This window comes from Mixophyes fleayi, chromosome 10 (genome assembly GCF_038048845.1).
Source record: "Mixophyes fleayi isolate aMixFle1 chromosome 10, aMixFle1.hap1, whole genome shotgun sequence".
In the NCBI taxonomy this organism is placed as follows: domain Eukaryota; kingdom Metazoa; phylum Chordata; class Amphibia; order Anura; family Limnodynastidae; genus Mixophyes; species Mixophyes fleayi.
In genome coordinates, this window is record NC_134411.1 from 39,798,130 (window position 1) to 39,821,429 (window position 23,300).

The 23,300-nt window shown below is 37.0% G+C and overlaps 1 protein-coding gene across 1 annotated transcript; it reads right to left on the minus strand.

Moving 5' to 3' along the window:
- Positions 1 to 580: 580 nt before the first annotated feature.
- LOC142104184 (vomeronasal type-2 receptor 26-like) lies at positions 581 to 23,253 on the minus strand. The gene is made up of 7 exons (XM_075188708.1): positions 23,218 to 23,253; positions 22,956 to 23,032; positions 18,369 to 18,579; positions 14,283 to 14,741; positions 10,573 to 10,800; positions 8,302 to 8,425; positions 581 to 1,554 (listed from the first exon to the last, which is right to left on the minus strand). Exons 1-7 carry the CDS (start codon positions 23,251 to 23,253, stop codon positions 647 to 649), a joined length of 2,043 nt encoding a protein of 680 aa, XP_075044809.1. The 3' UTR covers positions 581 to 646.
- Positions 23,254 to 23,300: the final 47 nt, after the last annotated feature.

The window sequence follows — 23,300 nt, forward strand, 5'->3', positions numbered from 1 at the left end:
CCCTACCCCTTAATCTTAGGATATTTTATCCAGAAAGAGAATTTGTTGGAGAGACACCTTTCTGACCTCTCCCAGCATTTCATTGGTCACTGCTTGTAGCCAAACTGGGCAGTGATTATAGTAATGGGAAGAATTGGAGGTAACTGAAAAAAAGTAGAAGGGATAATTCCAAAAGAACAGCTCAGTAAATTGTATTTTCCTACTTGGAATAGGTACTGATAATAATTAGGAACTGGAGAACAACAACTGTACTACTACTATCGTCACAGCTGTCACTGATACTACTGGTATTATTATTACTGCTATCATCACCACCACCATCGTTACCACAACGTCATCTACTACTGGTACTTCCACCTCCATTATTACTTATACCATTACTACTCCGTGTAGTAATGATATATTAGTGGTACTTTCTACTAATTCAGGGACCTGTTTTATTTGTACTTCTAATAAATAAATTGTACATCAAAATATTCCATGTAAGTTTATTATTTTGACTTTGTAAGAAAATTTTAGTCATAGCATGTTAAAAAAATAGACAATACACTTAGTTTTTTTTATCCTTAACTCACACTAATTATATTAAATGACTATAAGGTAACGTTACTATAGCAAGAAATATATGCAGTTTTGCTACAAAATATTATGACTTTCTATTGTCAAGCAAATACAATTTTGTATTCAGTTCAGGTCTACATAATATAGCATAACATTTGGGAAAAAATATACAGCCTAAAAGTCCAGCGTTCGAGGTCAATATGGAAAAGATCTCCACAGACACCATGTGTTTCCCTTTGGTGCTCAGATAAGCCGGGATCATTGCAATCCAGACACTGCAGAACACCAGCATGCTGAAGGTGATGTATTTGGCCTCATTAAAACTGTCCGGTAATGTCCGGGCTATAAAGGCTGTAATAAAACTCACAGTTGCCAGAACCCCCATATAACCCAGGACAGAGTAGAACCCAATAACTGAACCTTCATTACACTGAACGATGATCTGTCCCTGATAAGAGTGTGTGTCCAGCTCCTGGAAGGGGGGAGAGATAGACAACCAACTAACAGAGATCATAACTTGGACAGATGAGCAGATAAAGACTACACAATTGGGCAGTTTCACTCCCATCCATTTTCTCCACACACTGCCGGGTTTGGTGGCATTGAAAGCGATGCAAACCATGATAGTCTTGGCCAACACAGAGGAGACAGCTATGGAGAAGAGGATTCCAAAAGAGATCTGACGCAGCATGCAGGTTATATCTACAGGACGACCGAGGAACAGGAACACACAGAGGAAGCTCAGCATGATGGAGACCAGGAGAAGGAAGCTGAGGTTCTTGTTATTGGCTTTTACAATAGGTGTATCCCGATGTGATATAAAAATTCCCAATATTAGCTGAGTTATGAAACAGAAGAAAACTGAAACAGAAATAAATACTACAGAGATCTCATCATTTGTGTAGGACAGAAAGTCTTCATATTTGGAAATGCACAAATCCCTCTTTTCATTCGGCCATTCATCATCCTGACATTTAAGGCAATTTTTACTGTCTGCAAAATGGCATAATTTATAAAGACAAGTTATTGCACAGTTTTGGCCACTTTTCAGCAAAGAAAACATAGTGGAACTTAAGAGTTCAGAGAGCAACTAGATAAAAGAATGACTCTAATTATTATGTCCAAATATATTAGAGGTCAATGCAAAGCTTTATTGATGGAAATAAAATGCTTGAATTAAATATAATTGGAGTGAAATTAATCTTTAATAAGTGATTATAAAATCGTATGCGGCTAAAAAGTTTCACAAAATGTAGTTTAATGATTTTCACATGATAACAATAATACAGTTCTTGATTCCCCAAAGCGGCAGGTTGGAGATAAAGTGAAAATACTCTACTTACTATTTCATCAGTTATTTATCTAAAACATGTATTGTAAATCAACAATGCCAGTTTGTCAACGTGACCAGTACCATTCATATTTTTATTAATTAAAAGAATGTCAGGATTTCCCCTTTACATTTTGTACAACCGGCCCTTGAATTAGCTATTCAGCTAGACTGTGGTTTAGGCATCACTAGGAAAGTAATAGCAGACGCAAGTTTACAGAACGCTTCAAACATTTTTTAAAAAAAAGTAAACTCCTGCTTAGTGATCATACAGATGTGATCACCTAACCTCATCTCCTACAGTCACTGTAAGGAGTGATACTAAAGAAGAAAATAAGTAGTGGACTATCATGAATACATACAAGGATGATGACCAAGTGTTTGCTCCTACAATCCCCACGAGGAGCAGTACTGCAAAAGGTAGTGAGTAAGTTAAAGTTATATATATATATCTAAAAGTAAATGAGAGGAGGCGCACAATAGTGTAATATGGCAAGTCAATGGAGCCAGGTGAACCAAACCAGAAAAAGAACTAAACCACCAGAAATGAGTGAGAGCTTCCCACCAAGTGGGTATCGCCTATATCTGAGATGGATAAATAAAACTCATAGACTAGAGAGTCACACACGGCCAAATGGCATTCAGAAGGTAGAAAAACAGGTCACACCAATATAGATGTACTCGTACCGGAAGCCAATGGTTTAATGGCTTATCTGCAGGATGTCACGTAGGCTGTGAGGATGTATTCAATCTTCAGCCACCCTTGGCTATCCCATAGCAACGTGACCTGCTATACTAAGCTTTGAGATTGCAACCACTGGAAGAGTGGTAAACAGGACACTGCACTGAAACACTAACTTTCCCCCAGGCGGGCGGACAGAGAGTTTTTAGTTTACACTTCGGATGTTTGGGACACAGGAGTGTTACTATTAAGAAGAATCTTTTCTATACCAGGTAACCTATGGGATAGCCAAGGGTGGCTGAAGATTGAATACATCCTCACAGCCTACGTGACATCCTGCAGATAAGCCATTAAACCATTGGCTTCCGGTACGAGTACATCTATATTGGTGTGACCTGTTTTTCTACCTTCTGAATGCCATTTGGCCGTGTGTGACTCTCTAGTCTATGAGTTTTATTTATCCATCTCAGATATAGGCGATACCCACTTGGTGGGAAGCTCTCACTCATTTCTGGTGGTTTAGTTCTTTTTCTGGTTTGGTTCACCTGGCTCCATTGACTTGCCATATTACACTATTGTGCGCCTCCTCTCATTTACTTTTAGATTTTTTCCTGCTACACCGCTTGCTACGGAGGATTGGCAGCCGCCCGCACGGGGGAAGTGTTACATAAGAAGGAACAATTACAAGATTTTGGACTATAATATTTACATACTGGTGTTAGTATCTTAGCGCCTTCTGTATCAAATCTGTGATATTTTATATATATATATATATATATATATATATATACAAGTTAACCCGTGCATGATACTCATGCATTCTAGTCAAATCAAGATACTTAAGGTCTTAAAAAGGTTCTTGTCATGCATTTGGGCCTAGCCCAGGCCTCCTTAGGGGAAGATCGTTATTTCCCGACGCAAGCGCCCTTTTTAATGTGTGTTCATGAGGTAAAATTACCTCACGAAAATGAGTTTGACCCCTCAACTCGTAAATTTAGCCTTTACTACCCCTCCCACGGGGGGAAGGGGGGATGATGGAAGTTAACTGACTTGACTATTCTAATTTTTTTGTCAAATAATGTCAGTATACCAAATTTCAGGTCAATTGGATGAGCCATTTCTGAGAAAATAGTTTTTTCCACACACACACACACACACACACACACTAACGCACGCCTCTACACATGTGTGTTCATGAGGTAAAATTACCTCACGAAAATGAGTTTGAGCCCTACCAAATTTCAGCCCTTTTTGAAAAATTTTTCCCACACACACTAAGAATTTAGTAGGTCAGTGTATAACTCTGCCCAGCAGGTGGCGCTGCAACTTGTGTTTTTTTTCCACACACACACAGACAGACAGACGCCACTAAGCATTTATATATTAGATAGACATGGTTACAGAGTACCTACCTACTCCTACAGTCACTGTGAGGAGCAGTGCTGCAAAGAAACATGGCGATGGGAATGTTGGTAATGATTACTTGCGTCTGCATCTCTTTTATTTAAGAAAACAAAGATAACAAAGTAATAATATCAAGAGAGTGTGAATAACTAGCACCAGCGCTAGCAGCTGAGCTCTGGTTCTCACTAAATGAGGAGGACAGTGAGAATAAGGTCCCCCTGCTAATGTAGTTACCAGCGTCAGACTTCGTAGGCTGGGCTGAATCTTTGCTCTTAGCATTTTCATCCCTTTTTCCAAACTGTTAGCTTTTGTTTCATTTTATTGTATCTAATAGTCCCATCAATGTACAGCCCTGCATACCATGTCAACACTTTATAAATAATGGGTACTAACAATTATTGGTTAGTTCTTTTAATCATATGCATTTATATTTTGTCTTTCAGCATTGCTAACTAAAATGCCTTTTCATAAAGGTACAAATTGAACATGTTCGATTGCAAAAGGCAACAAGTCATTCCCCTAAAGACCTTAATACTCAAGGCCATTAGGGTAACAATGCTTTTGCACATGTGCCCTAATTATTTCTGGGAAGTTAATTTGTAATTGGCATGTAACTGTTACACCCGCTCTTACATGTGTTCCGACTGTCATGGCAACAGCCGCGATGTTACTTCCGGGTTCTCCATCTCAGCTGCTGCCAGGGCAACGGCCGAGATTCTGTTCGGCTCAGCGCTGCGTCCCAGCAACGCTGGACAGCCGGGCGCAACCGCAATAATGTGCTGTAGTGTAGCCAGAGCCTGTGGGATAATTAAGCAGTGTTATACACCTGCTGGGGGGCTCATTGGGATACACCTCTTCCCCCTTCCCTGATAGGTCATATTGAGTATTTAAGGCAGGGAGGTCTTAGCCTCGCTGCCGGTTATATCGTGGGTTTTGTCTGTTGCTGACCTGCTCCTGTTCTGTTACCCGTGTTGATTCTGCCTACGTTCTGTTGACCCTGACCTTTTGGCTTGTTGCCAGCCCTGACCATTTGGCCTGTCCCCTACTACTCAGCTTGCTTCGGAACCCTGACCTCGGATTACATTTGACCTCCCGTTGTCATCTGAATTCCCTCCTCCTGCCTTGCTGCTGCGGTGTTGTTAATAAACTTGCACTACAATAGAGTTAAAACCTGGGGGTATCCGAGTACCTGTGAGTGCGTCAAGCTCTACGGGAAAGGCGGCTGATATAGGCGAAGACCTCTACCGCTAGTTCTGCATGTTTATTACAAGACCTGTCAGACTAACAGTAACTTGCAGAATGGCAGTTTTTTTATTTACTGCCTCAAAAAGTACAAGCTGGATTTTAAGTTGCACATAAGTAAGGTACATGCAACTCAAAATGCACAAGTGCTCAAATTAATTTTTGTTCTGGCTGCAATTTTCTGCTCAACAGCTGATAATTGGGTTTAGAAGAGTCCCTAGGTGATGTGTTACTTAGGAGAAATACTTATTGGTTCTCTTGTATGAGAGTGTCCCAGGATGCCTGCCTGCCTGCAGCAGCTGAAAGTCATACATTTTTAAATGCACAATAATAGAATTAAGGCTGAACACAGGTTCTGCCGGGGGAGGTGAGAAGGGGATCATGCAACCAGACCGGCACCTGAAAGATTAATGAAGACGCAGGTCTGACGGCTATTTTGGTAGAGCTTCAGGGACAATGCTTCCTGCTGCTCTGTCTCTCTTTTGACTCAATCTTCATCCCATGAGGCTAAGTACCAGGGGTCAGAGGAGCTTGTGATTACCTGAGCCCAGGTGCTCAGCCTCAGGAGAATGACCGCATGACTGGATGACTGATTAGCTGAGAGTGAGACTTTTGCTACAGAGACTGGACCTTGGACCAGACAGTTACTACGCAAGTAACTGTCAAACAAAAGAAACTGCAAAGTTGTAGCAATTGAAGTAAAATACTCATTAATATCACACCATGAACACATTAAAAATTGTAGTTATGTCACTGTGTATGAACAATATCCTATATTAAAAAGCAGAATAAACACATAGTAAAACATTTACAGCTATGGGACAATTATATGATTTCTTCGTAGTAATCTATACTACATGAGATGAGCAACAATAAGTATAACAAATGTTTATAAATAGGATCCATTCTTGTAATCTGAGGGGAAAAAAGCAACACAGACTCAATTAAACTTAGTTGTCAGAAAGTAATAACTTAGCATGTAAATTACTGAACCACCTTATAATACCACAGATCATTTTCCAAAAATTGTTGTTCATAAAAGATAATCGCATAGTCAGTAAAATTGCATTTATTGGTTTCCCTTTAATGTGTTATAATTTGACATCTTCATCGTCATCGTTTATTTATATAGCACCTTTAATTCCGCAGCGCTGTACAGAGAACTCACTCACATCAGTCCCTGCCCCATTGGAGCTTACAGTCTAAATTCCCTAATATAGATACACACTCACACACAGACACAGAGGGAGAGACTAGGCTCAATTTGATAGCAGCCAATTAACCTACCAGTATGTTTTTGGAGTGTGAGAGGAACCCGGAGCACCCGGAGGAAACCCACGCAAACACGGGGAGAACATACAAACTCCTCACAGATAATTTCATGGGCGGGAATTGAACTCATGACTCCAGTACTGGAGTAAGTGCTAACTACTTAGCCACCGTGACATAATAAAATGTTTATCTTGTGGTATACTGCTGCGCTAGTCATGTAATACAGAGTTAACCATTAGTTTTTTGCATATGCATGATTGTATAAAAAACATTGTTGTACTTTACACATGGTGAACAAATGCTTTTCTAAGTTGGATATCCTTGAAGTATTTGTTACACTATGATTTTACACATTTTTTTCAACCATATTATTATACACTCTTATGGTCCAAAACTAAAATACACATAGCATATGTACAGTTGTGGCAGGGCGGGATCACCCGCTCAGTGACCTAGACTCCCTTGGCCTTCTTTTTATGCTCTCCTTCCTTCTCCTCTTAATTTAATCTCAACTTCCTTCAAGGGTAGGTATATGGGAAGGGAGGTGCATTAATGTTATATGGGGGGTTTGGGTTTATGAAAGCTATGAGTGGGGTATGGGTGTATTATTGTTATCTGGGGGTATGGGTGTATTAATGTTATCTAGGGGTATGGGTGTATTAATGTTATCTGGGGGTATGGAAGAATTAATGTTATCTGGGAGTATGGGTGGATTATGTTATCTGGGGTTATGGGTATATTAATGTTACCTGGGGGTTATGGGTATATTAATGTTATCTGAGGGTATGGGTATATTAATATTATCTGGGGGTTATGGGAGTATTAATGTTATCTGGGGTTATGGGTGTATTAATGTTATATGGGTGTATGGGTGTATTAATGTTATCTGGGGTTATGGGTGAATCAATGTTATATGGGTGTATGGGTGTATTATGTTATCTGGGGGTATATGTACATTATGTTATCTGGGGGTATGGGTATAATAATGTTATCTGGAAGTATGGGTTTATTAATGTTATATGGGGGTTATGGGTGTATTAATGTTATCTGGGGGTATGGGTGTATTATGTTATCTGAGGGTATAGGTATATTATGTTATCTGGGGATATGGGTATATTATGTTATCTGGGGGTTTGGGTATATTAATGTTATCTGAGGGTACAGGTGTATTAATGTCATCTAGGGGTTATGGGTGTATTAATGTTATCTGAGGAGTATGGGTGTTTTAATGTTATCTGAGGGATATGGGAGTATTAATGTTATCTGGTGGTATCGGTATATTAATGTTATCTGGAAGTATTGGTTTATTAATGTTATCTGGTGTTATGGGTGTATTAATGTTATATGGGTGTATGGGTGTATTATGTTATCTGGGGGTATATGTACATTATGTTATCTGGGGTATGGGTATATTAATGTTATCTGGAAGTATGGGTTTATTAATGTTATATGGGGGTTATGGGTGCATTAATGTTATCTGGGGGTATGGGTGTATTCATTTTTTCTTAGGGGTATAGCTGTCCTATGTGATCTGGGGGTGGGGGATGGGTGTATTAATGTTGTGTGTGTTTATATATAGTAATATGACTTTACTTGATAAAAGGTAATTGGAGGTTCACAAAATGTATCCACTTCAATAAAATATGTGAAGGTTCCGTTGAAATCTCCAACATTCTCCACCTGCGACTGCTGGTTGCTTGTTTCAAACAGGGAGTGGTGATATCAATGCCCCTCCCACATGATCTGTTCATTCATGAGATTGGAATATGTACAAATTTATTTGCATGTTTATAGAGCACATAAAATGTACCAGTTGTATTGGATATTTCTCCCTCGGAGCACTTAGCACAGTCATAGCAGCAGGGATGTATTCCAGGTCTTGGGACCTTTCTGCTCCCAGGTAAACACATTCTTGAGCAGCGAGAGTCTGGAATCTGAAATAGATATAATATATTTATGTGACAGTTTTCATGTATATATATATATATTTTTTTTTTACAATTCTTAATGTTTTAGATCTAAGTCTTATGTAATCACCATATCTTCCCGATGGATTCTTAAATTATTTTACATGGAGATCGATCTATCACACGTTATTTAAAATGTTCTTTTTCTTATTAACTTTTAATCTTCCTCCCTCCAATTTCACAATATATCGCCTTGTTCTAGAAATGTATTTTTCAAAAATCTGTCTTGCTGGTCTCTGTTAACCCCTTCACTGTTGAGTCGTTTCACATCCCAATGCTGAACCTTTTTTGTCATTTTTTTGGGCTAGTCACATTTCAACATCAATTTGCATAATTTGTTTATGCACAAATTATACCTTGTTTTTTCAAAAGACTTTTAATATTCAGAAAATGCCGCTAGTTTGCATAAACCTCCTAAGAAAGTGAATTATAAGAAATGTGTGTATTTATTTTCTAAACACTACCAACAAATACTTTGTGATGATTGCTTTGGCAACCAATTTCCAATACAGCAATAAGCAGGACCATAGGTTGTCATAATAAAATCTACACTTGGAAATGATATTGCATTTTATTTGATATTTTACATGGTCTTCAAATGAAATATAAATTGTGTAGGGATAATATAGATAGCCCATTTTTTAAAAAAAAATAGATAACTTACTTCATCAAAAGAGGGTACCCCTGGGTTCATTGACCAGGATGGGGGAAGACCTAGGCAGTTTTAGTAGCTAATTCTCCCCTTATCCTGCTAATCTAGGTTTACCACGAGTTTACGTTATGGTAAAATAAGTATTGTTTGTTCAACAGTTTTGTAGGAACACATAAGAGCCTACGGTAGCATAAAATGTAAATATGGCCCTGACTAAATGTGTTATTTAATAAAAGAAAAATGGAATAATTTAAGGGAAAAGGTTGTTATGGATGAAAACGTCTATGAGTCTATCACTGAATGTTGTGTATAATGAAAATGTGTCATTGTGTATCCAAGACTTATCCAAGACCTATCAATGACTTCTCCCGCGCCACTCCCCTCCATTGGAACAAGCTCCCCCGCTCCATCAGAAATTCCCCTAATCTGTCCTCTTTCAAACGAACATTAAAAACCCACCTTTTCTTAAAAGCCTTCCAGTCACATGCCTAACCCCCCACCTGTTGGCTACCTCTCCCTCTCATCCCTTCTTCCCTTCTCCCCCCTCTCCTCGATTCATCCTTGTGTCCGTCTGTCTTCCCCCTCCCTTTTGATTGTATGCTCCTTTGAGCAGGGCTCTCCTACCTCCTGTTTCCATCACTTTTAACTGCGCTCTCCAGCTACTCAGCTCACCTCCTCTTGGACCTTCTGCACTCTGACTCCTCTCGCTTCTCTCCGCTCCTCTCAGTGGCTCTTAACCTGTCATCTGCACCCACCCTCTTGGGCTCAAGTTACCAGCCTGTTCTGACTATTCCCCACCCTCTCTTTCTAGCTGTGCTTTGAGCTCCCAGAGTTATAGTGCTTACTGTTACTTGTACTTTGCTGTTTCACCTTGTACTGTGTCATTGTTTGTCCTTGTACGGCGCTACGGATACTTTGTGGCGTCCTATAAATAAAAATTAATGATAATAATTGGGATAATGCACCCTCTGTTGTAAATTTTAATGTTATAAGAAGTTACCTTGGAGTCTGTGACCATAAGGTAAGAACAAGGCCACAGTGCTTTTATACAGGTCATAGAATGCTGAGGTTACTTCTAATATGCAGAGAATTTTAAGGGGTAGGGGCATCGTTTAATTAGAATATTGATTGATAGACCGATCGTCATAATTCCTTACATTACACGCGATGGTCTTAAGGTTGCAGCAATAACTGAGGGTGCAGCCTACAGGAAGTCACATGACACAACTTCCTTTTTCATATTACAGGTGTATCCTCTGACTAGGAAACATTTGAGTCCATTAATTCAACATGAGAGAATGAATCCGAGTGATCCTCATGTCAGTTATGGATAAGTAAAGCACCTTACATCTGATGTAAGGTGAACACTGCTAATAGAAAATAATATTTATAGAAACATCAATTGATATTGTCCATTGCTGTGATATATATAATAATTAAGTAAACAGAGGTTGCACCTAACCTGATTGACACCCTTCTTCCATGTTATTGCACTTTTATTGATTAAAATCTGCCGATCTTCTTTATCCAATGGTCTGAATTCACCAACTTGCAATGATCTCACTTTCATTTGTTTTGTTATTATCCAATTTAAAATTTGATAATTAGTAATAAAATCTCCATTTTCATCAAAAATTAGAGGTGAGTCATCATCAGATGAATATTTAAGATTCTTCAAATAGTGATGTAACTTTAAAACGAAAAAAAATGAAGCTAATTCATAATATTGTGCATAATATACAGATAACATAAAATGACTAATTAACTATATAATTTTATGGATATATTGATTCAGCTAGTGTCCACTGGCAAACGATGTGTAATTTGTATATTCTCCCCGTGTTTACGTGGGTTTCCTCTGGGTGCTTCGGTTCCCTCCCACACTCCAAAAACATACTGATAGGTTCATTGGCTGCTGGCAAAAAAAACCTCTAATGTTTGTGTGTTTCACGTGGTAGAGACTGTAGACTGTCAGCAACTGATGTGAATGATCAAATATTCTCTGCATTGCAAAATATGGCGGCACTATATAATAACTAACAGTGTAATGTAGCCCCTGACCATCTGTGGGGCAGTGTAGGTGTAGACACCTAATACCAGCCACCCAGGTGTAGCTCAGTCCCCTTTATCCCAGGCACAATGAGTAGTTCACTTCACTGATTCAGTCTCAGTTGTACCAGAGTCAATCCTCTTGACCTAATCTCATCTCACTAGATTGTACCTCTTCCTCTTTAGACGTTCCACACCAGGCCGACATTGATACTCATGCCTGGACTTTTGTCACACTTGATCCTCTAGGGAAGTCTCCAGCACTCTCGTCTCACCAGCCGGTCACACCGACTTAGAGGAAACTTTCATTTCACATCGCTACTCTCAGCAGTTATACTGACTCCTCTCTCTGCATCTTGTTGGGTTTCAGAACCTATCTCTTGCAACTCAGGTCCTTGCTCTCAAATACATCATTAGTTACAGTTGAGTCTCAGAGTGTCCCTCTCAGTAACCACACCACCACTATCCTTGGCCCCTGCTATACTAGAAGAAGGTACTGGGTACATTCAAATGTTTTTGTCCTGCCACTATGCACTAGCCTGTCATACAGGTGGTTTCATTCATACCCCATCACTCAGGGGCATCACACAGGTACATTCATCCAAAAGATATTTTAGATCTAGAAATATAGAGAACTGCATGTGTAAATTGTATAAGTAAGCATTCATTAAAATGCAAGACATGTTTATTTTGTGTGTATCTTATAAGAAAAAAAGAAAAAATGTGTTATAATATCTGACACACAACAGGAATAAGGCAGCATACGTAGTGCCACAAGTATGTACAGTATGTGGTGTCCCCATCAGGAAAAATTAAGCGTTGCTACATCAGAAAAAAATAATTATTGCCCACTGGTAATAAAATAGCATGCCACTATAATATAATAAAAAAAATTCCCTAACATATAATCATTAATGATATTTGACCAACTAATTTATTTATAAAATAATTTGACCCCGTAAGATTAATTAATAATCATTTTTGCCCCTCTAAATAGGAAATCATGATTACTCTCATAATTAAAACTTGTATTTTGTCTCCTCTTATAGTAGGAATGGCCAGAGAGATCTAACAACATGCTTTTTAATTTTGTTAAATCACGGACGAGTCTGACTAAACCATCGGCAGGATAGGTGTTTTAGAATCAACACAAATTGCCAGAGATTGGATTTTGAAATGTCAAAATCGCAGGTTAATACATATGGTGACTTTGCACATACAATTGCAAGTAGTCAAATCAATTAAAAAAATCGCAGCAGCTTGATACATTTACCCCCAGGTGTCTGTTATTGGTGAGTTTTATACATCACTTGAATTGACTGTAGAGAGGCATTTCTCCACTGACAGACAATTATAATGTGCAGCGAGCTCTGATTCTTCTGCAGAGTTGCCTGGATGCGCACGCGCCCATTTGTTTCACAGTCTAGGGACTCACCTACAGGAGATGCCTTGGCATTGACAGGTGAGATTATCCCAATATAGCTACATTGGTTTATGTATATGAGGTACATATTAACACATAGTGATTTATATGTTTGCTTTAGAACGTCGGACAACATTTTTTTTTTGTTCTCACATACAATGGGGGTCTTAATTGTCCTGGCTGCACTTTGTAAAATTATTTCCTTCACTTCTACACATTTCATTAAATTAAAGAACCGAGCCTTCCTTATTTAAACAGATTAAAGACATTACACAAATGTTGCATATTCATATAATCTGAACAATTTTCTGGAGGGAGACACAGTTTGGTGCAAGTTTCGGATAGAGTAAACACACAGAAAATCTGAGAAATTACATGGCTATAACAGGATATGTACAGATGGGGGTTTAGGGCCTGATTCATTAAGGATCTCAAATGAAGAGGATACTCATTTCAGTCTCCTGGACAAAACCATGTTACAATGGAAGGGGTGCAAATAAGTGTTCTGTTTTACACATAAGTTAAATACTGACTGTTTTTTCATGTAACCCACAAATACTTGATAGCTTATTTGTACACTGAAATTTAAAGTTGATATTTGTGTGTTACATGAAAAAACAGGCAGTATTTAACTTATGTGCAAAACAGAACACTTATTTGCACCCCTTCCATTGTAACATGGTTTTGTCCAGGAGACTGAAATGAGAATCCTCTTCATTTGAGATCCTTAATGAATCAGGCCCTTATTTATTAAGACCCCCTCAGATATCTAGATTTTTTATCTCTGCCTAAATAAAAACATAGAAAACCAGCCCACGAAACAAAATAAATAAAATGTTTTATTTTAATTCTAAATAGTTTTTCCTGTGGGCACACCCAGCTACCGCCATCCTGAGATGGTGATAGCAATCAGAGTGGTACTTGTACTGCTTGGGAGACCCCAAGCGATGGCCACCTGTCTGTAATAACCTTTACTGGCCGGGGCATTTAGCAAATAATTGGAACCCTTAAATTCTGCTAGAAAAATCCCCTTTTTGCAGGATTTAGGGCTAATCTCCCTTTAATAAATAGACCAATTAGAGAGAAACTACATTAGTATATGCATATACCCTGCATTAAACAGCATTGTTTGTGAGTCTCTTTGTGGTTTTCAGGTTCAAAATAAACCTGAACAATTCATTCAAAGTAACACATTGATTTGAAAATAAAACTCTTCCATAACTACTCATCTTTATACTATGTAATATGTAGTTAATGGTGTCGTTCCTATAGAAGGTATTTTTTTTAATTAAATTTTCAAATGGACGTCAGTTGGAGACCATCATTTGTTAATACATTTTTGTTACCTGATGTTTAATATAGTAGAATTTAGTTTCCAGTTTTTGATGTTCGTTGTACAGAAATAAGTGCATAATATTTAGAGCACGAGCTATAACAGTGACTGCTAAATACACTCGCGGGAAAATCCCATAGTAGCTAAAATGGCGTAGTCGTATAATCATCTCTTTTCCAGAGCATTTATGAAGACTTATATTATATATGGAGCCATAATTATAACACTCTGATTGGTTACTGAAGCAACAATTATGGTATAATAAACAAATATGTTCAAGTAACTTATCTTTAGGGTAATTGTCAGGTATAATTTTCTTAAAGAATGTCAACATATCTGGTAATAGTATTTGGAAATTGTCAAGTACCAAACTACCATTAAATATATTGGCAAAAGAATCCATGAGAAACTTGTTATTTGCCCAAATAGGACTCAGGACTATGGTCCGGTCACTGAGAACATCATACATTACTTCTAGACATCTCATGAAAGTCTGAGAAAATGTCCCACAAAGTATTATAACTTTAGCATTTGATTTGCTAATTATTTGAGCAGTCCTTTTATTTATCCAGTCTTTATGGTTGAGGCTCATTTTTATGGTGAAAGCAACACAGATGCCTCTTCTGGTCACATAATTTGTCAGAAGTTCAACTTCTATATCTCCGCTGTCATCATTTGAGGCTAAAATACCAATCCACGTCCATCCAAAATATTCTAGAACTTTAGATAACATTGAATAAATAGTGCGATCATTTTGAAGAGTTCTGAAAAAAGTTGGATAAAAACGTCTGTCACCTAGCGCAGAATGTGTTGCACCATAGCTGATCTACAAGGAACAAATAAATACAATAAGTAAAATATATTTTACAATTTAAAGTCTAACTGGCTATTAAACTTTGCTAATATCTCCTTGGTTTTCTGAAGTGAATCACATATTGGGCCACAGTGACAATATTCATTTCACAAAGATTTTGTTAAAAGTTCAAACAAAATATAATTTCAAAATGCATTTTATAGATTTAAACAACTTTATTATATACATTTAATTAATTTGTCATTATATTTGACTTTTCATATATAACTTGCAGTTTTAGATCAATTATTTGAACGACATTCTAATTAAAAAAGGACATTTAAATAATATAAACAAAAGAATTTGGTCTGTTAAGCAATACATATGGAGATCTCCGGTAGAGAGGAGTAAAATTCCAGCATTAAAATTATTTAATATATTGTTATGTTTCACATTTTTATAGAATTTGTTGTCTTAAAATAAAAATTTTAAACACAATTTTGATAAAAACAATAAACTTCAAAAGATAATTTTGTTTCGAATTTCAAAACATTTTATAACCCACCCTTCAAAAATTAATTAGCCATCAATGAAACACTGAATGTTATATTAGCAACTTAATATTTGTATTTTCTATACATCCTTGCACATCTGCCATTACATCATTGACACTCTTTGTCTCCCACCAAGAAACCCCCCAAAACTTAACTCTTTCAGCCACAAGCCATCACTAAGGTAGTTCAAGAAAAGATAGAGGCAGGAGAGCAGTTCAAACAACTGTGAATTTATATTGAATATGTAGAAAACATCCAGAGTAACTGATGATCAGATACAGAGCAAACACAGCTTGCAACTGGTTAATAAGCACAGAATAATGTTTCTAGTAACGGTAGTCTCAAACACCTGTAGTAATTAGAGGTCTTCAGAGACATTGGCAATCTGTGGTACTTCAAACAGTATAATAACAGTTCTGATAGTAGACAATATTACTTACAGATCCAATATTGGTAATGCAGTATAGCAAATATTTCTAATCACATTAAGGAAGCAAAAGTCCAAACGCAAGTGAGATAAACCCATATTCCCTCAGTGCAGTATCAGCAGGCACAGTGATGTAGAAAGATTTATCTCCTAGCCTAGATTTGTTATTGATTTGTATTTTACACAAATGTAATCGCTGATTGCCACATGTGTGCAATTAACTATTGTGGTTTCTGATTGGTTTCTACTTGAATAAATAAAGTGGGATCACCCTCATTACACCAATTTCCATCTGATGAAAGTGCAGTCTGCACAAAAACGTGTCAAGGTTCTTTATCATCATGGAGCTGTAACATCTATTGAAACATCTAAGATAGTATTCACAACTCAAAATTTGCTGCTATACTAGTTTTCAAGTAACGTAGGATCATCATCATCATCATTTATTTATATAGTGCCAGCAGATTCCGTAGTGCTTTACAATTGGGAACAAACAGTAATTAAAAAAAATACTGGGTAATACATACATATAGAGAGGTAAGAGGACCCTACTTGCAAGCTTATAATCTATGGATGCTCCTATGATATTAAAATTCGGACAGCAGACTCAGCATCAGAGTCATGTGACCGGGACTCTCACTATTTGAGTTACACTGTCGTGTACTCTACCCTCCACAAGTTTGAACCCTGTGCAGGAAGCTGTAACTTCTAAGCGTGGAATCATCGGTGAATAGCCGATAATTCGGTAAATTTAAACAGCGCTTGTCAGCAACTTTATGTGCAGATTGCAACACTTTGTTTCCAGGAACTGAACTGTAGAAATATAACCTTTATGGCACTATTTTTGGCAAAGGAGTACCAAATAGGAACTGTATAACTCTTCAAAGCAGCAATTGATTATCATATATTAATTGCAAATTATCCAGTGTTTATTAGTTGATTACCAGTCATATTTGTGTGTTTTTATTGGATTTTTATTTATCATTTATAAATAAATATTTTATGTATAACTATAAAAGGGAATGCAAGTCTTTTTGATATTAATGTCAATTGACTATCTATTTAGTGCAGTCACAGTCTTTTTTTCTTGGTACAATTTTTATTGGAATAATTCCACAATCCTATGTGACAGCAGCTGCTATTTTATTCCTTAGCGCTTATAGGTTTTTTTTGTCTAAGGTGCGTGTGTGGAGCACGGGGAATTTAATCCAAGTGACACTTAAACACCTGTAGATAATATTTCTTTTTTCCTAGCCAGCAGACAATTACTTCATATAAGCAGTTATCTGTTCAAGCTGCAGTGCACACAGAATAATTCAAAGTAAGCTGGATGACAAAAAGCTGATATGAAATAGGAGTGCTGTTTGTCAAGGATCAGAGTCAGATATGAAGCAGAAACTGGTAACTGAACAATCTAAAAAAAAAGACTGTACAGGAGTCCAGAGTAACTTCTATCATTGACAAAGATTGCAAAGAACAGGAGGGGGAGGGGGGCTTAAACTCCATGGGGTATATTAACTAAATGGCGGGTGTAAAAAAGTGGAGATGTTGTCTATAGCAACCAATCTGATTTTAGCATTCATTTATTTAGTGCATTCTACAAAATGACAGCTTGAACCTGATTGGTTGCTATAGCCAACATCTCCACTTTTTCAAACCTGCAGTTTAGTAAATATACCCCCAAAGTCCAAACAGGTCAGGAGAGACTCATATCCTAAATCAATGAGGCAGTTGTGCGAGGACTCATGTAGCTGATGAGGCAGTCCCAATAGCCTAACAATGCTTATTATCTACTAACCCAAGAGACCCTTATTTGCTTGTGTTTACCACAAACCACGATTCTTGCCACAGGAGTTTTGATGTAATGACCACACTACACCAGAGAATACAAATTATCTACAATCACATTGACAAGTCAAATATTCATTATTGCTAACATTATATTCAATTGTTTTAGAAAATTCATAACTTGTTTACCTGTGAATATGGATATATCATCATCATCATCATCATCATCATTTATTTATATAGCGCCAACATATTCCGTAGCGCTTTACAATTGGGGACAAACGTAATAAACTAATAAACAAACTGGGTAAAACAGACAAAGAGGTGAGAAGGCCCTGCTCGCAAGCTTACAATCTATGGGACAATGGGAGATTGACACATGAGGTTAAGTATACATTTTGCATCTTGGCCCAGCCAGACTGCAAAGGTAAAAGTGACTCATAAGCTAAATGATCCCGTCACACAACAATGTTGGTCCGGGGGTAGTTGTCTTGTGTGAAATTGTGTAACAGGCTAAAGGTAGTGAGGTTAAGATGGTGGTTGAGGAATATTATAAGCTTGTCTGAATAGGTAGGTTTTCAGAGAACGCTTGAAAGTTTGTAGAACAGAGGAGAGTCTTATTGTGCGAGGGAGAGAGTTCCATAGAGTGGGTGCAGCCCGAAAAAAGTCCTGTAACCGGGAATGGGAGGATGTAATGAGGGTGGATGAGAGACGCAGATCTTTTGCAGAACGGAGTTGCCGAGTTGGGAGATATTTTGAGACAAGAGAGGAGATGTATGTTGGTGCAGCTTTGTTGATGGCCTTGTAGGTTAGTAAAAGTATTTATACTCCTAATAATTGGGCTATTGGTACAGTCGTTGCTGAATGGTGATCTCCAATAAAACCAATCACCTTGCCTCGCTCTGTACAGGAATAATTAGGCACCGTACGTCCTGGTCCAGATAATATCTGTAATACACTTTTTATTGCCTTATTCCCAGCATTACATGAGTCATATACATGATATCCAAGAGTTATATTAGGTAAAAGATAAGAATTGTTGTTTAGCTTCTCAATCGCAAACTGAAAAGTCAGTAGATTTTTGTAATATTGCGGTGAAGGTCTGTGAAAATAAAATACAGTAAATTGTCCACTTATAAGTTTTTTGAAGTGGAAGCCCTTACGCATTGAAGAAGTAGCTAAAAAAAATGAGTGGAAAAAAATAAAAATATATGTATTCCTACTCTCAGGCACCCCAATCACAAAACACGATATCAACGAGGGCCAACATAATATAATATTTCACAGACTAGAACCGATGATGAAAAATGGGCAATATGTTGAGAGCATCATAGTCCTTAATTTAAGGGCATTAAAAAGGATTTGTACACCTTGCTTCTCTGTAGGTTGCTGTAGAGTCGAGCCATACATTTTATCTGACCTTTATCAAGTGAGACTGAAGAGATAGTAACAGTAAATGTTAGACCTAGAGTGTTCCAAACAGGTGGCTACCTAAGATGTAAATCTGGAATGTCACCCACAAGCTAAAAACATAAATACATGGATAAAAAAGGGGATAAACATCAAAAGGTGCTGCCTATACCATAACGAACAGGACATACATCACATAAGTCCAAAACATGGTCATGGAGTCCAATAAATAATGAGATAGTTCTTTATCTGATCCACACAATGGTGAAAAAATGGTCGATTTTGAGTTACATTGGTTTATAATAAAATATATAATTTTTTCATTTAGATACCATTTCAACTCCTCAACCATGAAATAATTGATATATGTTTGTTTTTTGGTCAATATGCATGATCTTTTAATTATATTCTTACATGAATGATTCTTTCTTCATAGATGTACAATCATCACAGTTTTTATTATAATTGATCTAAAAGCACTGAAGCAGCAAACTTTGTGAAAACCAATATTTGTATCATTCTAAAAACTTTTGGCCATGACTGTACGCTAAATCCCAGAAACTAGCGTATGTGCTTAGCTAAAGCAAGTTGAATCTTTAGGAGCTGCACAAGCTTATGGATTCATCTGGCTGCGGATTAAAATTCTAAATGCGGCTGAGTTCTGTTGCCTCTTGTAATCATTGCTGAAATATGCCAAATTTTACTTTTGTGAAAGACAATTCTGAACTTTCAATATGCCATATATATACTATCTGAACTTCTTATCAGTTGATCCACTAATATACTTTGAGAAATATTTAAATAGCATAGAATCGATTATGACGTTAACCTGGATCTATGATCGTTTGAAAACATTTGTTGCTATGACCAAATTTAATATTATCAGATTACTAAAGCAATTCCTTTAATAACAATTTGTAGGTAATTCTGTTCCTACATATAATTCCTTACATATTAATGTTATAGATATCCTGAGTGTGCATGAATTTAGGAGTTATCAATTTTTATAAATGATACCATTCCCATATTTGTAGTGAATAAACTGACTGCCACAATTACAACTGCAGTGCTGATCACACATTCAGACAATACACTAAAACAAGGAAATAAAAGTGCTATAATGGTTCATTTGGAGCATTCTGACCACTGGTAAAACCTTTTCAGCCAATATTCCAGCAAATTTTAATCAGTGCTACAGGGAAATTCTGGTGCTTCCAACATTTCCTATCTGTTTCTCTTTATTCTTTCTTTTTAAAAACTTCTTCGGCTTCATTCTTATCAATAGTTTATTTAAATTGTCAATAAAGTTTTTCTTTCCCTGGGAGAGTGCAACAATGACCGTTTGCTGATGAATTGAGGGTTTTTGTGAACTCACTGATACTGTTTTCATCTTATGCTGCCTAAATGACTAAATAGTTTGTGCGACCATTTCTTGACATTTGTAACAAATGCACACAATGACATTCCTGGGTATATCTACAATTAGATAGGTAACCGTACTATAGAAACCAATTGTGTTTTGCAGCAGACAGTGTGTTGCAGTGAATATGTAAAATGCATGAGAATAACTAGGAGAAGATACCTTCAGCAATACTGCAGTATTGTTACACAGCCATGTAACAAATACAATACACACAGTGTTCTGCACTACTAATAGTGCAGAGTATTCTGAGCCGTGGGAGTCCAAAGGGGTGAATGTTAATTCTTTTAGGACATTTGACAATGATTTTCCATTGGGCATTTTCTATGTGCCAAATTTTTGGCAAACTGGGATCTATGTGCATTTTAATTAGCCAGCAGAATAAGAAAATTGCACTTTACATGTTTATATAAAGTAAAATGTCAAATGTTTTTAAGCAATATGTGGAATAAATGATGTGACATTTATAAATTATACATACTTTACACACAGCATTTGTTTGACTATTTCTTCTCGTGGAATTCCTGCCATATACTGATTCACAGTGAACACTCCTCCAATTATGATGTCTCCATCTTGAAAATATTCATAGTCTTCATATGATTTTGTTAATTGCAAATGACATGCTGGTAATGGGTTCTGAGTACCTGATGTACAGGGTGTCACACACAGGATCATTAAATACAGCAGCACTATAAATAAATAAGTGACCACTGTAGTTGGTGCCATTGTTCCAATAGAAAGTACAATGTATCCCAAAGTCACACAGATCATCAAACCACAAATGTAACATTCAGAAGTGAAATGTGTCACACAGGACACTGAAACCCGATGCATCTGTCTGTTAGTGTAATGACGCTGGATCATCTCACTGCCTTTTATAAGAAATATCCTGAAGTTAGTGGCAGGTGTTTGACTATTCTGTCCTGCTCTTAAAATATACTACAGACACAGCAGATAAAGATAAAATATAAATACATGATTGTATTTTTTCACACTTGTTGTTGTTAATAAGTTACTTTAGTACAGATAAATGTTCATTAAATCCCTACAATGAATGTACTCTAAAAATGCAAAACCATCTGTTGTATGCACTTACTGTATATGTGACTTGTGGTATATTAAGAGGTGATGGAATATGGATCACTTACATTCAGTAATGGTACAGTGAGCTAGAAAGTACCTATAATTTTCAATGCAAAAAATCTTGGTAGCTGTCGGTGGAACCCAAAGTTATGGTGTCATTGTGCTAGGACTAAATTTTTAGAATGTCATTGTTCTGGCACTCCAAAAGCGGTGGTTTCAAATAGATCATACAGCATCTCTGGCATAAAGATGTCCCCAAATCCAAATTCTGAAATCCCACTTGAGGCCCTGACCCACAGTTTGCACCCTCTGATGCATTGTAAGTGATAAGAAGCAGATGTGTGCAAAGGATGTTCATAAAAGTTCTATCATAACATTTGTCTAAAATGTGTAAAAGTTGTTTCCTTTCTCCATAGATACATTGTATATAGCCATATATAGTCAACATATTCCCTGGGCCTGGGGTGGCATCAATACTATTCTTACTGTTAGATATTAATAACTTTTATCAATAAAAAATGGAGAGGTGTGAATGTATTATATGGTGACCTGACTGATCACAATCAGGGTCAGTGAGTGACACAATTGTTGGAGATATCATGGACCTGGATAACTTGATCAGAAGAGGTGCTCTAAAAGTACGCATTTTGGTGGTTACCCCCCTCAAAGGGAATTAAGAAGACATGAAAAGGAGAAAAAGAGCAATGGAAAGGAGCCTTAAATCAACATGTATAAGATAAAAGACAAAAAGGTGCTTAATAAGATTGACCATAGAAGGTTTTTGTATTTTATGTGCTTAGTTGTGTAATGGGCTTGTAACCTCTTGGGGTCCTGCTTTTTTCCCCTTGCTGCCCCATCATTATGGCTAGGATTAGCTTCTACATCCACTGAGTTGTCTGAGGTTTCGCCATTATAATTAGTAGAACACTATGTTATAGTTCAGAGCTTATACACCTCTCTGGGAATCTATATATTACCCCATCTAACACATTAGCCCTTTTGTGTGCTGGAGATGATTGTTTTTAAGGAAGGATGTGTTAAGAATGTTTGGCCCCTCCTCTATTAAAAGTAAAGACATCTACATAGACAAGTCCTTTGTCTAGCTGATATGATTAGAGACAGGAATCTTCTAGTATGATTTTTGATCAAATTGACAAATTCCATCACAATAATCATGAATGCTGTTAAATCAGTGTTTGCAAAATAATGTTCCTACCCAACTAGGTTGCTCTCTATCCAGAGAATTCTGTCTGTCTGGAATAATGTGAATGTGAGCTAGGGTAAGTTTAGTTCAGCTTTTGCTGTTTAATTTTGCAGTTCTATTGCTTTAAACTTCATAGAATAAAGAATGCTGATGATTTTACATGGAGCTCTCAGGAGTAATTGAATAAGCTCCTGAAATAATGCTTTTCGTGTTTGCTTTCAATGTCCATGACTTAAGTTACTGTATATTATACTGAACAAAACTTTTGCTCCAGTTTCATCTGTATTTTCTTCCCTACCCCTTAATCTTAGGATATTTTATCCAAAAAGAGAATTTCTTGGAGTGCCGCCTTTCTGACCTTTGTCCACTTTTCATTGGTCTCTGCTCGTAGCCAAACTGGGCAGTGATTATAGTAATGGGAATAACTGGAGGTAACTGAAAAAAAAGTAGAAGGGATAATTCCTAAAGAACAGCTCAGTAAATTTTATTTTCCTACTTGGATTAGGTACTAATAATAATTAGGAACTGGAGAACAACGACTGTACTACTACTATCGTCACAGCTGTCACTGATACTACTGTTATTATTGTTACTGCTATCATCACCACCACCATCGTTACCACAACTTCATCTACTACTGGTACTTCCACCTCCATTATTACTTATACCATTACTACTCCTTGTAGTAATGTTATATTAGTGG